Source organism: Anser anser, assembly GCF_964211835.1.
Source record: "Anser anser genome assembly, chromosome: 8".
Classification (NCBI taxonomy): Eukaryota; Metazoa; Chordata; class Aves; order Anseriformes; family Anatidae; genus Anser; species Anser anser.
The window spans coordinates 27200620-27218052 of record NC_139728.1 but is presented as its reverse complement, the minus strand read 5'-3'; the positions used below and the strand labels follow the sequence as shown (position 1 = coordinate 27218052).

The 17433-nt window shown below is 38.0% G+C and overlaps 1 protein-coding gene across 2 annotated transcripts in view; it reads left to right on the top strand.

Annotated features, from left to right (window-relative positions):
• The window catches only part of USP24 (ubiquitin specific peptidase 24), a 61222-nt gene that overhangs the window by 31354 nt on the left and 12435 nt on the right, over positions 1–17433 (top strand). For both annotated transcript variants that reach the window (XM_083846656.1, XM_083846655.1), the window contains 26 exons: positions 323–408; positions 557–650; positions 915–1070; positions 3379–3476; positions 4225–4320; positions 4476–4704; positions 5042–5201; positions 5459–5614; positions 6189–6259; positions 7019–7179; positions 8017–8078; positions 8796–8987; positions 9181–9298; positions 10166–10310; positions 10728–10847; positions 11187–11312; positions 11492–11590; positions 11831–11913; positions 12136–12277; positions 12681–12800; positions 13188–13408; positions 13806–13930; positions 14553–14694; positions 15042–15192; positions 16467–16562; positions 17228–17331. In XM_083846656.1, the coding sequence (XP_083702782.1) occupies positions 323–408; positions 557–650; positions 915–1070; positions 3379–3476; positions 4225–4320; positions 4476–4704; positions 5042–5201; positions 5459–5614; positions 6189–6259; positions 7019–7179; positions 8017–8078; positions 8796–8987; positions 9181–9298; positions 10166–10310; positions 10728–10847; positions 11187–11312; positions 11492–11590; positions 11831–11913; positions 12136–12277; positions 12681–12800; positions 13188–13408; positions 13806–13930; positions 14553–14694; positions 15042–15192; positions 16467–16562; positions 17228–17331 (3353 nt within the window). The remainder of the gene's footprint in view (positions 1–322; positions 409–556; positions 651–914; positions 1071–3378; positions 3477–4224; positions 4321–4475; positions 4705–5041; positions 5202–5458; positions 5615–6188; positions 6260–7018; positions 7180–8016; positions 8079–8795; positions 8988–9180; positions 9299–10165; positions 10311–10727; positions 10848–11186; positions 11313–11491; positions 11591–11830; positions 11914–12135; positions 12278–12680; positions 12801–13187; positions 13409–13805; positions 13931–14552; positions 14695–15041; positions 15193–16466; positions 16563–17227; positions 17332–17433) is intronic.

The window sequence follows — 17433 nt, the reverse complement described above, 5'->3', positions numbered from 1 at the left end:
CTGGAGCAGATATTTCCAGACTTTCACCATTAATAAAGCTGCAGTATGAAAATAAACTAGAAAGTATGAACTAGCCTATTCAGACCACTCCTAGTCTGCTTTGTATGTGGACATTAAATAATAGTTGATGTCAAAATTTGCTTATTGAAAGGGAAATGGGGTAATAGCAAAATACAGATAGTCTCAATCTGGAAGGTAGGTGGGATTTCACAGAGCCAGGTTGACGTCTGGGTCAGTTGCTTCAATGAAGAGCTCTATTAAATTACTTAAACAGAGTGGGCAGGACAAAAATAACACCGTTGTATTTTTGCTTAATTCTCAGGAGAAATCCCTCCCTGGAGTAGTCATGGCTCTCGTGTGTAATGTGTTTGATATGCTTTACCAGCTTGCCAATCTAGAGGAGCCAAGGTAAGCAAGCAAAGTGGTTATCAAATATTGAAGAAATGCTCATGTTGCAAAGCTCAAATAGCTGCTTATTTTATAGTGTATAAGTATTCACCTGGCCACGGTGTGGCTGAGCCCTCTTTTGCCTAAGTAATTTCTGATAACTTTTCAGAATAACGCTGCGAGTGAGAAAACTTCTGCTTTTAATTCCTACTGACCCAGCTATTCAAGAGGCACTTGATCAGCTTGATTCCCTGGGAAGGAAGGTATGGATTAAACAATACCAAATGCTGGTGAGCTTAACAAAAAGGGTTTTACTAGCATATTTCTTAAGTTATCTGTAAAATGACAATCTTTGGGTTTGAAGCTACTGCAAAACAATGCTTATCTTAAGGATTAATGACATGTTTCTGAGCATTTGGAGATGAAAGGGTTATTATAGGGATTATATGAGATAATATAACGTTGCCAATTATAACAAACTGCAGTAGTCTAAAAATATTTTTTTTTCTATGACTTATTCCTCCTAGAAAACACTGCTCTCAGAATCAAGTTCTCAGTCTTCAAAATCCCCCTCCTTGTCTTCAAAACACCAACATCAGCCCAGTGCTAGTTCAATACTAGAAAGTCTTTTCAGATCTTTTGCTCCAGGCATGTCCACCTTTAGAGTACTCTACAATTTAGAGGTAAGAAAACAAATTTTCTTCTTTCATACTTGTGTTTCTGAGTGCTAACGTTTAAGTAGATCAAACTCTCTTGGGCAGGAAGCCTCAAGTTCACCATGACGTTATGGAAAATGCACATGTCGAGTCGTAGCCTGTTTTTCTGTATACAATAAATTCCCCGTAACAGAAGGGGTAAAAAGTTCCATTTTAGAGACTTTACTGTGAAGCCACGCCTCTCTTGTCATTGTAAGGTGGAAGGAGTATTTTAATTTATGTGGAGAGAAGCAGAGAAATGTTGAAATCCTTACCGTTTAGGTACAATTCCTGCCTGAATCTCCAGATACTTAATGAATTTTTTTGTCATATAAAAATGTTGGTCCTTTTAAAAATGAAAGGGAGTAGCTGTTTAGTTTAATTGTTTCTACTCAAATCCTTTTGAAAGGTTGATTATTTTAAGGGAGAATAATACTAGAGATTCAGAGGGAGCTGGCAAAAAGAATGCTAATTTTCCTTCTACATAAGTCTACCATATTCTGTCTGTAGAGGCTAAGGAGGAATATTTCTTGAAGCATTCAGCTGTGAAGAATTTTCACTATCCAAATGCGCAGGGCTTTTACCCAGGAGCTTCTGGCCTGTTTTAACTGTGCATGCAAAGTGAGTGGAATGCATACAATTTTTTTAACCCTAAGTATTCTCCTCCGTAAGTTCTTTATCCAGAAGTCTGAAAGACTGGGTTGGACACTGTAAAAAGGTTCTTTCCAAGTGCTCAGTGCATGGATTTTAAAGAGAATGAGAGGGTTCAGTTGGTGGTGTTCTTACGTTACATTAATCTGCACACTCTAGGAAACTGGGCAGTGTCTACTTCTGCTCACAGATCCCACTGTTAATAAGGACGCGTTACAAATGCAGTCTGAGCAATATGAAGTTGCAGGACCATTGCTAGCGGCTTCAAAAACAGTGGACAAAGTAACTGTTCTGTCCTTCTCAGCGTGTGCCAAGATAGCTGTAGGAATTTTGTTATAGTTGCCTTCCTTTGGACTTCTGCAGTCTTAACATTCACTCTTGATCATCCTACGCTCTGACATCCCATTGCAGTGGTAGGGTTCCTTCTTTTTCTGTCAAGCTGGAATGAAGTATATTTGTCTCTAAAATGTGTTGACAAGTTCTACAACTGAAAGCAAATGGCTTACCATATCACAGCAAGGATATTTTGTTGAACTGGCAGGTTATCTTACAGTGTGACAAGATGGCTATCTACTTCTATGCCAGAGAAAATAATGAAAGCAAGCAATAAATTGTTTGTTTTTCTGGCAAGGAATAAGTAGTAGTAAATTGGATTAGATGCATAGATTTTATGAGTGGACTTGCTCTCCAAATCCAGTCAAGCCAGTTGGAAGATGCGTATTGTCAGAAAAAGATGGCATGGTGTTCTATTCCCCCAGTTGGTAACCTGTTCAAACACTAGGAAACCAGTCTGGAACATTGGGGTAACTGCTTTCTGAAGAATGTGCACAGCAAATTTTAGAGCATGTGAAAGATGAAAATTATCTGTTTCAGAGGTTCAATGTTATATTATGCAGTGTTGTAATAAGATTTCATACCTGGAACTCTGTAAGCCATGCAGCTGTTATGTGAGCATGGAAATGATATATTTTGTTTTTCCATATGCAGCATTGTTGGCTGTACATGCTGAAGGGACTTTTCAAGAAAGCAAATAACTCCTATATTTTTTTCTATTTATTTTGGTTTTAAAAAAAGTGAAATTGATTATAAATGTGCCAACAGAGACTGCAGAATTCTATGTCCATATTTACGAGTGTAAGTGGATTCTGTGAAGTTCAGTGCTGACTTAAAACAAGAGGGATGATGCAGAGGTGAAGTTCACAAGGGCTGTAGAATTATCTGGACAATCTCTTAAAAAAAAAAAGAAAATAGTAATTAATACAATTGTGTTTCAGAAGACATGAGTTAATAAAATACCCTAAAAATGGCTTACTTATGGCCTGCTGTCAACTGAAAGTCTAGAAAGGAGAAGGATTTGTGCTCTTAAGGAGTTCCTTCTGAGCCTGAAGACACATTTCACAGGCTAGAGTATGTACTTTATCCTCTTAGTAAATAAACAGCAGTGAAGATAAAAATGCCCTTTGATACAGGATAAATATCTGTAGTAGTCTTTGCTGTCCAGGATATTTTTAGTATGATTTCTTTACAAACTAGAGCTTCATAGAGCTGTATTGTTAATTCCATTAGTAGTGGATTTTTTCTGCTATAGTTTTGACCTTCAGCAGTAAAGGAATACTAAGATTTATGCGTGGATACTTTATTTTAGGTACTGAGCTCCAAGCTGATGCCAACTGCAGATGACGAAATGGCAAGAAACTGTGCCAAGTCTTTCTGTGAAAATTTCCTCAGAGCAGGAGGTTTGAGGTTAGATTTCAAAATCTTGACTCTATTTGTAACACTTCATTTAGTTAGCTGTTCTTTGTGGTTCTGCTTTCCATGCTGTAGCACACTTGTACGGTTTTGAGCTGCTTTTTTTAGAGGAAAAGTCCATCCAAAGCTATCCTTTCATTTACCAGTGTCTGGAAAGATACCATAGCTACCATAGTAATGTAACTGAGTATATCATGTTAACACCAACATAAAGATAGGCACAGATAAGCCTATGAAGTGTAGCTTACACAGAGGTAGTTACATGCTAACTATTGAAATATCCATTATTTTAGTTCGAATTTGTAGGTGGCTACATTACACATGCTATATCCTGCATATACACCAGCAGACAGTTTTTAGCAGTCAAAAACGTAGATTGTGTATTAGGAACCAAATTAAATTTGACCATCTCCAAAATCCAGACCCTTCAGATAAGGTACAGGCATTTGGAAGACCTGGCAACACTGCTTATAATTGTGTCAAAATTGTCAAGTATGTGTTGCTCTTAAATTTCTGTACCCCATAGATCCTGAAGCATTTACCAGCGGGAACAGAAATCTCCAGTCTGTAAATGCAGGAGGGGAAAATAGGGATGTTAGTCTCCAAAGCTGCCAGTTTGGCAGTTTTAATTGGCATTCAACTGAGTGAATAAGAGGAGGGAAGGATGGAGATAAATTAATTGCACCTCTTTCCTAAGTGAAATGCTTTGAAACAGAGCCTGTATTATTGATTTGTTTTTAAGTTTGGTGGTGAATGTGATGCAGAGAGATTCCATCCCATCAGAAGTAGACTATGAAACCAGACAGGGAGTCTATTCCATCTGCCTGCAACTTGCAAGGTAAGTAATTGCTTCTCATCAGATTGAGTGCTACTTCCTTGGCTTTTGGATTGTCCCTTGTAATATTTAAGTTTGAAATAGAACTCAAAGTATCAGTTATTCACTTGCTGTGAACATTCAAAAATAAGCTTGACATTTCTGCTCTGTGAATGTAGGTTCTTGCTTGTTGGCCAGACAATGCCTACCTTACTGGATGAGGATTTTATTAAAGATGGGGTAGAAGCATTGTCCTCACGCCCCTTCCGTAACGTCAGCCGGCAAGGAAGTAGGCAGATGTCCATTTGTGGAACACCTGAGAAGTCATCCTACCGACAGCTCTCTGTGTCTGATAGATCCTCCATTAGGGTAGAAGAAATCATACCAGCAGCAAGAGTTGCCATACAAGTAAGGAAGCGTTTGATAATTTATGGTGATGTAGCAGTGTGATCTCTGGTGGCAGCTGTATAACTTCTGGAATTTTCAGTCAAAAGTCTACCTTCTATACTAGTTCTTGCCCAGGCTCTATTTAAAAGCCTCTGAAAATCCATGTTATCAGTCTCTCTTCCCTACCTTTATCTGGATTTTAACATCTAACTTAAGGCATCCTTAAGTCTGGTTAGAGAAGAGAGAAGAACAAATCCAAATGTGAATTTGACATGATCCAGAAGATACGTTCCTCTTATCCCTATGATTAACAAAGGCTGTCGACCATCACAGAATTAACACTTTCTTGTTCCTTCAGACTATGGAGGTGAATGATTTCACTTCCACAGTGGCTTGCTTCATGCGACTTTCGTGGGCGGCTGCTGCAGGACGACTGGACCTCGTAGGAAGTAGTCAGCCAATAAAAGAAAGCAACACTTTATTTCCTGCAGGGATTCGAAACAGACTTAGCAGCTCAGGTAGGTTACTGTGCCTAACATCTTTTAAAATGTCTTTATTGAAGAAAGCATTTGGAAGCCATCTTTAGGGATGAGAGTACTTGGTTTATTCATAATTTAACACCTGTGAAGTGTGAAGCTGAATTACACAAATCTGAGAAAAATGTTGTATGTTCATGTCTCTTTTAGAGAAGACTTAAGTTGCAGGTAACTGACCAGGGGCTGAAGATATCTGAAAAATGTAATGGATTATAGCACTTGTTCGTTTCTTAATACAGGAAGTAATTGCAGTTCAGGAAGTGAAGGCGAGCCAACAGCCCTGCATGCTGGTATCTGTGTGAGACAGCAGTCTGTATCTACCAAAGATGCTTTGATTGCTGGAGAAGCCCTGTCTCTGTTAGTAACCTGCCTTCAGCTACGCAGTCAACAGCTAGGTATGAAATACAATTGGATTGCTTGGTATTTGGAGTATAAGTAGGGGGGGGAAAGGCTTTTGAAGATGGTTTAAAAAAAAAAAACAAAAAACATAGAAACTCCTAAATTTATAAGTTACCTTCTCAGCTCAAGTGAGAAACACACAATTTCATTTAAAAAATGCAATTTTTTTTATACCCAGGACTGAACGGTAGGTGGCATGAAACAAGGCATGTGGTGCTGTGCCTTAGTGAAATGCACTGGGAAAACTAACTTACTGCCAGTATATAAATATTTGTACTGGCTCTGAAGGACATAATTCTGCACGTGCTGCTGTTTGCACAGCTAATGTTTAGTACTTGAACCTTTGTGTACAAGAAATGTAAATGGTGGTGGAAGGAGAAGGAAAATGCTGTTATGAGGTAGTGCCCATCTCTGACAGCAGGAGATAGAGAAACATGCAAATACCCATTCTTGCTTTTTGGTATTGATAGGAGGGTATTTCATATAAGTCCTATATGGTATTTTAATGTAAGACTGAGTGATTTCAAATGCTTATTCTAGAAAAGATAACCTCGTATTCTTCTGTTCTAGGATCTTTTTACAATTTGCCTTGTGTTGCTGATTTTATCATTGACATACTGCTTGGATCACCAAGTGCTGAGGTAAGGGTCTTTGAAAACTTCTTAAATATTTAGGTGAAATATGTACACTTTGTTCATTTCATGTGGTCTGAAGATAAAATTGTTCATTACAAGTATTCCAATATTGTTTGCATAAATAAACTCTGTGTAATGGCTAGTGATTCCAGTACTTAGTGCTGTATTGATAACAAATGTTGAAGTATTGCATTCCTTAGGCTTGTATAATCCATGAGGCACAGAGCTGTGCTTTGAATAGTCTGAAAAAACTTCCATTTTGGTAAGACAGAAGCTATAATACTAGTACCCTTACCTTCTCAACAAGGGGAAGTCGTGAAGGAATATTGTCTCAAAAGATTTGGGTAAGATCTAATGGACTCTTCTGGACTTCTGAAAAAATCTTCCAAATGTCAGAACCCTACTAAAATTTATTTTTTCTGATTTGAGATTTTTCTGGATATTCAAAAATTCAGAGATTTTTTTTCAGGCCACACACTTCATTTCGTTGCATCCCACCTATTTTGTATGAAGTTGTTGCATCTTTTCACCCTTTATCTGAATTGATAGTCTGTGTTTAATAAAGCATCAGAGCTGTTAGCAGAGGGATGAAAGTGGTTTGCTACATCCCTATAAATAGAGAAGCCCTGGTTGGTGGGTGTGGAGCTCATGCTCTAGTTTCCACAAGATTTTCGGTGTCTGGGTTTTGTCAGATTTCTAACCAAACAAGTGTATTTTTGGCAGCCTTTGAGTAAGGTCTTGTGCTTGACAATGATACTTTTTCAGATTCGTCGTGTTGCCTGTGACCAGTTGTACACCCTTAGTCAGACTGACACGTCAACTCACCCAGACGTACAGAAGCCAAACCAGTTTCTCCTGAGCGTGATTCTCAGTGCCCAGCTGCCTCTTTGGTCACCAACCAGCATCATGAGAGGAATTAACCAGAGGTAAGGCAGATGTGTGTTTACTAAGGAAGGAAACCTATTGCTTTTTTAAATCAGTAGTGCTTTGGAAGCTCTGAGGTGTGAGTAGGACTTTGTTTTTGCAATTCTCTGAAAAGTAGACATGCCTGTCATACCCCAGAAAGTTCAGGAAGTATGTAAATTGGAGGGAAGTAAAGCTGGATTTTTAATGTACAGCTCTTCCTCTGTGAACTCATACAGTTTGTTTTTTAACTTCCCGGAGGCTATAGTTGCTAAATAGGCATTCTCTTTCTAGGATTTTCTTGTGGTAGTCAAAATGAGGCCAGAGTCCTGAATGAGGTGAAGAGGTGATGGGATGTATGACAGTAACATTGAATTTTGTTGATAGCGTTGTATAGATCCAGAACAGAAATTGATGCGGAAGGGCCCAGCTTTTTCAGTAATGTCTGAACAACCAACCTCACCTGTTTTCTTGTTTGTTAACCATTACACCTGCAAAGGCTCAAGTCCTGTTGACATGTCCCTGACTGGCCAAAAATTACTGAATATACTTGTCTAGAAGAATTTCTAGAAGAATCTGAGTAGAGGAGTAACTGTGAAGCTGAAATATGTTGGTGTTACCATTTGATATCTAACTTTTATGAGGTGAGGAAAGAAAGCAATGTTAAATGTTACTCCAAAAATAAATAAATAAATCAGAAGCAATTGTTTTAAAGCTGCAGCACATGCATAAAGAAGCACTACTGAGACAGCTACAATGCTTGGATTAGATGGACAGAGCACGTGGGCCTTAAAGGTAACTGCTTAAACTAAAATTAGAAACTTTTTTCTAAAATATTCTTTTATTTGTATCTTTTCTAGACTTTTGTCCCAGTGTACAGAATACTTTGACCTGAGATGTCAGTTATTGGATGACCTGACATGTAAGTACATTTAGGTTACTGCCCAGACAAACATGCTATTCAGATTGCAACTTCTAGACATGTCTTCCTTCTGTTGACAAGATGCAGAATGCAGACTTTATGAGGATTAACTCGTTGTGACTTGCCAGTGTGCTGGCCATTCTGTGTTGTTAATGCCTGACATGGGCCATTCTCGGTGTTTGGTAACTGCAAGGCAGTTACTCCTCTTGGAAAGTGAAATGAGTTCCTGTGCAGAAGGTGCACTTTTTACATATTATGAGGGGAAATTAGACCATCTGTTAGGCCTTCAGATGGAAGTTCAGAGATGAAAAATTATAGTAAGATAATCAAGAACCTTAAGTTAGGTAGTATATGTATGTCAGTTTCCCCCATGAGGAGCTATGAAATACCTACCTGTATCCTCAGTTTGCAGAGTAAATCTCTGCAGCGCCTTCCCCATAAGGAGGATATACATACAAACATATTACCACTCCACACTGCCTGTACCTTCTCAGAATTCAGTTGGACCTAATTCAAGAAACCTTTCCAAGAATCTATTCCCTTTCCTGGGAAATTCTCTCATTGATTTTTTCCTAGTCGGTAACATAACAGCACATGAGTGGAAGTCCAGTTCAAAAGCTTTCTACTCTTGTTTGAGACCTTTGTATTTAAATTCTACACTTATACATACATAGAACTGCTGATCTTTTTGTGCGGATGTCCCTTTTTATCTTGTAGCATCAGAAATGGAACAGCTAAAGATAAGCCCAGCTGCCATGTTAGAAGATGAGATCACCTGGCTAGACAACTTTGAACCCAATCGCACAGCTGAGTGTGAGACCAGTGAAGCTGATAACATCTTGCTAGCAGGACACTTAAGGCTCATCAAGACTCTCCTTTCACTTTGTGGAGCAGAGAAGGAAATGGTTGGTAAGTATTCCTTTTTCATTCTAAAGTGGCTAGACCAGCATGAATTCTGCACAGTGTTAAAAATTACGTAGAAAACGTGTTGAAGATAGAAGATATATAATTATATCATTAGGAGTGACAGAGCTGAAAGGAATAGCATTGGCAGTTCAGTATGTAATGTGTTCAACAGTAGATGTGGATTATTGTGTTACAGGTTCATCTTTGATTAAGCCGTTGTTGGATGACTTCCTCTTCAGAGCGTCCAGGATTATTCTGAACAGCCATTCCCCGGCAGGCAGTGCTGCAATCAGTCAACAAGACTTTCATCCAAAGTAAAAATTGCTTTTTTTGTTTGCCATGGGTTTTGTCCAAGTACTCATGAATGTAAATGTCACACTGGGGCTATAGATACACGGAGTTCATACCAATGTTGGAGCTTTCTCCAGAGCATACCTTCCCAATTTATACATTTCCTACATAAGTGTCCAAATAGTGTTTTTTGTAAGTTGCATGTTCTTGGCATCTTTAATAGGCTTTTAAAGTTTCATGTAAGTAACTGGCATTTTTATTAACTTTAACTACATTTTATTAACTACACCTTAATGTATTGTTCCATTGCTGTTCATCTCAAGCATTCTCTCGTTTGCTTAAATAAAGCCTTTTCTTTGGCCTTCAGAAGAAAGGGCTAGTGTGCTTGATCCGTTGAAGAGTTAAGTAAAAGTGTTTTCTACTGGTTTGGCACACTGTAGGTCTAAGGTCGCCACTTCCAAGCAAGGAAGCTGTCTGGTCTAGCTCTTCCAAAGCTCATCTCAGTGTACGTGAGTCATTTTGTCTCCACCAGTGTTACAGTAATAGAGAGAATCTGATTGTTAGTCCTCAGAGGTGGAACAAACTGTCGTCTTTCTTGGGCACCTTGCTTCCTTGCTACTGAATGTTAAGCACAGACATCTCCATGTCAGTGAGAAAGGCTTATTTAAAGGAGTGTTTCTGGGGCTGCTCATCCTCTGATTGCTTTCCTTCCCCTCTGCCTCCCCAAGAAAGAAGATAAAAAAACACTCCGCAGTCTCTCAGGAGTTTTTTTAGCATTTAAACTAGTCCTTTTGAACAATTGTCACTTGTTCTGAGTAATATGGCTTTCTAGAATTAGAAATAATTGAGTAATCCTTAAAAATAGATCTCAACTGTGGTTTGCTTTTTAGGTGCAGTACAGCAGATAGCCGATTAGCTGCCTATGAAGTGTTGGTAATGCTGGCTGATAGCTCACCTTCCAATCTTCAGCTTATTACAAAAGAGCTGCTTTCTATGCATCACCAGTGTGACCCTGCACTTACCAAGGAGTTTGACGTAAGCAAGAAGCCTTTTTTTAATTTGCATTAGTGTGTGGTAGCATTAGTACTGTATGATCTACTGAACATGGTCTTTAATTTAAAATTACAAAAAAGCAGACGAGTAAATGAAGACCTAGTTGATCTTTCTGAGAAGCAAATACTCTTGTGAGTCTTTGTCAATTATCTGTGTAAGAAAGAAGTGTTGCCTAACTATCACCAATTTCATTTAGATACGTTTTAGGCTGCTTTTTCAGTTTTATGCTGAATATTAACTGTATAAATGAACAAATACAGCTCTTGTGATATTTCAGAATTAGTTTTCCTGGTTTTCCATAAAATAGCACAAGTTTTTTATAAAGGTGATTATAAAAGAGATAATGTTGGAGTCTCACGTGTTCTATAATTTATTAAGACAAAATATTTCTCATTGTAGTATCTTCCCCCAGTGGATAGTCGCTCCATTTCAGGATTTGTGGGACTAAAGAATGGTGGTGCTACTTGTTACATGAATGCCGTCTTCCAGCAGCTATATATGCAACCTGGTCTCCCAGAGGTAATTGGTTCAGTGTCCTGTAAAGTCCTTTTTTCAAAATTAACTGTCAACTGAGCTGCAAGTTCATTTCACACTATTTGTAACATGAATTCTTGTTTTTCTTTAAAGAAAAAAGTGTGTATATACATAGTGTCTATGTATAAATATATATAGTGCATATACATAGCACATATACACTAAAAACATATACACTCACACAAATGATTACTTTTAACTTGTCATGCTGTGTCATGAAAACCTAGTATTGGTATTATTAGTAGAATATTAGTACAAGTAGGAGTAGAATATTAGAAGTATTAGTTCTTGGCAAAGTTAGTGAAGTTATTTGTTTCTTCCCAGGCCCTGCTTTCCATTGATGATGATACAGACAATCCAGATGACAATGTGTTCTATCAAGTTCAGTCTCTTTTTGGTCACTTGATGGAAAGCAAGCTACAGTATTATGTACCTGAGAACTTCTGGAAGGTAATATTTTTGTTTAGAATATATACTTTTCTACTTAAACTTTTTTTACCTTTTTCTCTTTGCAGAATTTCTAGGGATAAAGTTTTACCTCAGAAAGTCAAAATGTGTAGAAATAATGCTTATCGGTGAAGTTTTTTTAATATTTATATGGAACTGCTACCTCTTTATACTTGATATAGATCTTCAAGATGTGGAATAAGGAACTTTATGTTCGAGAGCAACAGGATGCTTACGAGTTCTTTACCAGTCTTATAGATCAAATGGATGAGTACCTCAAGGTAAAAACCTCAGGTTTCTTTCCTTGTTTACATGTTTCTCTTGGTAGTCAAGTCTATTCATTTCTGTCAGTCATTCTTTTTTTCTTTGGAAAAGAAGGCAGAGAACCATTTAACTATTTTGTGATCTAAGTAATATTCAGAGGCTTAAATTTCATGCTGTATACTTGGTCTTTCACTCTGAATAGATATATATATATATATATATATAACTGATGTCTAATTTTTTTTTATTTTCAACAGAAAATAGGAAGAGACCAAATATTTAAGAATACTTTTCAAGGTATCTTTTCTGATCAGAAGATCTGCAAGGACTGTCCTCACAGGTAATGTTAATTTTACTGCATTAGGTAACTTGTTGTGTGCTGCCATAACTATTACAATATGTAGGTCAAAATAGCACAAAAAGTAATATGCCTTTGACTGTAAGCATCGTTGCTGTTGATAGCTACTGGGCAAACGCAGTATTTCCTACGCATGTCTTGTTAATGTACTTCACATAGGCTCTTCTCTGTCAATGTCTTTACCATTTTTCTTCTTTACTTTAGGTATGAGCGTGAGGAAGCCTTCATGGCTCTCAACTTAGGTGTGACTTCATGTCAAAGTTTGGAAATATCATTGGATCAATTTGTTAGAGGAGAAGTTTTGGAAGGAAGTAATGCATACTACTGTGAAAAATGCAAAGAAAAGGTATTGTTTTTAATGTATGTAAGAGTATTCAGCTGTAGCTTGATATTTTAAGCATTGCATGGTCACATGAAGCCGCATTTAAATACAACTTACTCTTTTTAATTAAAAAGTTAAATCCAAATTCCATGTAAATAGCTTTCTTCGTTTCTTGTAACTCATATTGTGGACTAAACATTTAGAGGGATGGCAGGATGGTACAATGTTCTGTAACATGCCAGCCCACTGCACAAACATAACTGCCACAGTACCCTGTCTGTAGGTGTTAACAGTCATCCTATGGTCATCCTACCTTCAGTAGCTGTATTGTGCATCAGTTCAAGATGGTTGGAATCAGGCTTCTATAGAAAAATGTTAGCTTGCTTGAGCTATATAGATAGAGGTGATATTCTTTTGTCTTTTTAAGAGAACTACAGTGAAGCGCACATGCATCAAGGTCTTGCCAAGCCTTTTGGTGATTCACCTCATGAGATTTGGCTTTGACTGGGAGAGCGGTCGTTCTATTAAATATGATGAACAAATAAGGGTAAGAAAACTATTGGTTATGCTCCCCATTCCCACCATCCCTTCCACTCGGTGGAGTGGGGTGCACTCACCCTTCCTATTCATACTCCCTTCTTTCCTCCACATTTCAGTGCTGGACTCTTGAATATGTAGAAAGCTTACAATGTGATCATGGTACAGAAAATAAGTACTTCTACAAACTTTGCCTGCAGCATTCTCAGAGTACTTTCAGAAAGCAAAAGCCTCTGCAAAGACATCTTATTTAACTTCTGTGTCATAAGGATTAAAAGTTGTACTAGCATGCTTTCCTTTAGCACTTCCAATATGGGAGTATTAATACAACTCTTAAAAAAAATTACATTAACCAAGTGCATGTCAAGATCTCTCAATCTAAAATATCTCTTCACAGTTTCCCTGGATGCTGAACATGGAGCCTTACACTGTGTCAGGGATGGCTCGTCAGGATTCGTCCTCGGAAGTGGGGGACAATGGTAGAAATGCAGATCAAGGAAGCGGAGGCTCCCCAAGGAAGAAAGTTGCACCTACTGAAAACTATGAGCTTGTTGGTGTGATTGTTCACAGTGGCCAGGCACATGCAGGGCATTACTACTCTTTTATAAAGGACAGGAGGTAATGTCCAAGAAGACTCGCATAATGGCTTTGAGAGCAGTCTAAAGACTACTTGTTTTGGGAGGGTATAGTGAGCCATTCAGAGCTCTTTTGGAAGCACTGGTCTTTCTTAACACCTAGCAGAGTTGTCCACGTTATCAAAATATCAGGAATTCTTACGTGCCTTGTATTGCAATGAGGACTTCCTGTGATACTTACTTCTCAGTGATGTGCTTCTGTTGTTTTTTTAATCAATTGGTTTTTGGAATCCAATTTTATCGAGTTAAGCTTTCTCTTTCTTGTCAAAACAAATGTGAGTTCAAGGTTCTCATTGCTAGGGTATTTGGGGTGGTTTGTTTTTTGCTAGACAATCAAATAATATTGCTTCTGTTCTGTTTCTGTTCTTTTTTTATTACAGAGGATGTGGAAAAGGAAAGTGGTATAAATTCAATGACACCGTTGTTGAAGAATTTGAGTTAACTGATGAAACCTTGGAATATGAATGTTTTGGTGGAGAGTACAGACCTAAAGTCTATGATCAATGTAAGCAGAAGTGAAGATGAATTTACAGTAGCTTTGTTTCGTATTAGTTCTCAATAGAGCTAAGTCCATTATATTTACTTAGAGTGACATGATCTAATAATCCTTTCCAAACATTTTTTTTCTGATTCTGATTTACTGAAGGACATCACTTGTTATGTCCTAATATGTTCTGCTATGGCCTAAAATATTGAACCATATTCACTGTTGTTCAGCTCTTTGCGAACTGAATAGCAGAGGAGATCCAGAAGTAAAATGGCATGTTATTAAAAATGGTTTAAAGAAAACACAAAACAGGCCTTATTTTAGGCTAGTCAAAATGTGTGTAGAACATGGTGTGGGATCGTATAGTTGAACTTTGCAGTGCTTTAAGGAATTAATTCCAAACATATTTCCACCATTATTCACTTACTTTGTAATTCTAATGGTTATCTTTTTAAAATACATATGCTGTTTGTGTGTGCACTGTTTTTTATTATTCACTAACGTAGACTGATGCTTTGATCTGAGAAATAACTTCGTACGGCACAGTCTATTGCTTGCACACCCAGTTTCATTCCCATGTAGGAGTGAAGAGGGTGCTAAACCCTCAAAGGCTTTTGTTGAATGCCTTTTCTCTCATCAGCTAATCCTTACCCTGATGTACGTCGGCGGTACTGGAACGCCTATATGCTGTTTTACCAGAGAGTGTCTGATCAGAACTCTCCGGTCTTACCAAAGAAAAGTCGAGTGAGTGTTGTGCGTCAGGAAGCTGAGGACCTCTCCTTGTAAGTTTCTCTTGTGTCTGTAAAGGCTTATCCTATATTGATGTCTAGACCCTATCTGCAGAACTAAGGAATTGAATAATTCTTGTTCAACACAGGAGTGTACCAATCCTTCTGGTTTTCTTTAAGCTGTTTAATTGAATATTCTTTTATTGGTTTTATAAATTCCTCTTCCATACTCCTGTCACCATTGGAATAAGAAATTCAGGCTGACTGACAGCCTCATAAATTACTTAGACTGTCATCTGAATTTGCTTTAAGATGATACTGGCTCTATTGTTATTTTAAAACTTGAACTGCAGATTTGTCATAGAATTTCGTTATTGACCTTGAGCTTCTATATATTTTAGATCTGCTCCATCTTCACCAGAAATTTCACCCCAGTCATCACCTCGACCTCACAGGCCCAACAGTGATCGCCTATCCATCTTAACCAAGCTGGTTCGGAAAGGAGAAAAAAAGGGGCTTTTTGTAGAGAAAATGCCTGTACGGATATATCAGGTAGAGAACTCTGCAAGTTGCAAATAAATGCTATTCATACAAAATTTAAGCTCATAGGAAGAAGACGACAATTTTGAAGGTGACCTTGAAGTAACTCAGTTATTGAGAACAAAGCTAGAAAGTAACTCTAGATTCTAATATGAAGTTCTTAACAAGCTGTGCAGTGATACATTACTGTACGTTTTGCTGTCCCTTTTCACAATATTGACCCATCATTCCTTGCTTTGAAAAAACTGCAGGCAAAGTAGTCAAACATGAGATGCAGCAGCAGTCAGCATGCAAACAGGGAGAGATGAGAGCAGAGAAGATGCTTCATTTAAAGTACGTTTGAAGAAGAATGGAGAATTCACAAATGAGTTATCCTCTAGTTCTCAAGTTTCACAACAATGTAAAAGGGAGGAAAACTAAGAGAAACCGCAGCCAGCTAATTCTGTCTGTTAGCTTACGTAATCTTCTGTGTTCTCCAGTGGGAGAACAAAGATGTTGAAGGCAGCACTACAAGTCAGAGCTGGTAACGGAGGTGTGATGGCACTAGCAGAGCAATGAGAGGATGGTAGACTCAGTATTCATTCTCTGTCATAAGAGGAAGGTCTGTCTGCAGGCCTGCAGGTGTGGTGGGGGCACAGTCTTGCATGTATTTGGCCTTCTGAGCACACACCACCCTGCTGATCTGTGTGTGTGCAGGAATGCCAACATTACACAGTAAACTGTGCCAGCTATATACGGCCCTCCACCTGTACCAGGGCACTGGTACTCACTTTAGGCATTCCGGTATCTGGGGTTGTGCTACTACAATAAACATAATGTGGCTCAAATTTATTGAGAGTCTTTCAGCAAAATCTTGTTTGATAAAGGGGGTCTTGGCATGTTAGTACATCACTGGCATACCATGGTACATGTAAATTTGCTAAGCAAGGCTTTCAGATTTGAAGGATTTTTGGGGGATATTCTGTTAAAAGCAAGCAAAAAATGGAATTTAGCAGCAGCTTCTTCCTTTTCCTTTTCCATAATGGTCCAGTGATTAAGTCTGTCAGTTATCCTGTGTTTTGCAATGTCCTTTGAAGAAAATCATTGGTTTATACGAATCTAAGCTTCCCATGTGGTTTTGCCCTCCACCAAAGGAGTGATAACAGAACAGTAGTATTAACAGAATAGGTCTGATACTGGTTTTTAAACACCACACACAGGTAAGATGAAGCATTAGAGAAATGTTCTTTGGTAATGTTATAACTTCTTTTTTTTGCGTTCTTTTACTTCAAAAAAAAAATCTACAGATGGTGAGAGACGAAAACCTGAAATTTATGAAGAATAGAGATGTATACAGTAGTGACTACTTCAGTTTTGTTCTATCATTAGCTTCACTGAATGCTGTAAGTAACTAGATTTTAATCTTGGAGTACTTGGGAAAATATTGGGTAAACAGGGCCACAGAAGAGCCATGACAAGAAAACTACAAGAGAAATTTTTTATGTGACTTTGCTTTTCCAGCTGAGAAATTCCTTAACACCTATAATTCTTCACGTTGATAGCATCTGTCTCAAAGCTGACTCCAGCCTCTTGTTACAGAAGTGGGAAAATACCATTGTGTAAATGCATAGTAAAATTTATGAAATAATACTTTTTTAAATTGATGCAAACTAAGCTCTAGAGGGACAGAAATTCCCCTCTCTATCGAATATCCAAAAACCAGTGTTAGTCACCTTGAAGTTGATAGACCTTCATTTGTTTCAATACAGTTTAGTCTACTAAAGTTTTTCTGAATATAGTTACTGATTAATAAACAAACCAGCATTTATTAAATTTATGAAATCTACGGACTTAGTGGGCCTTACAGTAAGTTTGTTCCTGTTTTAGCATATTTGTCAGACTAGCATAGTCAGCACTGGAGACCGGTTTTAGCACAGAAGAATATGGATTGCTTTGTTTTCCAAATGAAGCCAATTACTTGAATAGAACATGTTCATATATATATAGGAGGCAGCATAAGTGCTGCAGGCATAGTTATGCTCTGGAGTAAATTTAATGTTTCTTTCAGACTAAGGTAAAACATCCTTATTATCCATGCATGGCAAAGGTGAGCTTACAGCTGGCAGTCCAATTCCTCTTCCAAACCTATCTCCGAACCAAGAAGAAACTCAGGTAAGAGCTGACTGTGGCAAAGCCACTTCTGGTTTACCAAAAAGGAAGACGTGATATGAAACATTGCTTAGGTTTTGGAGGTGATTTTCATTACTACCCCTG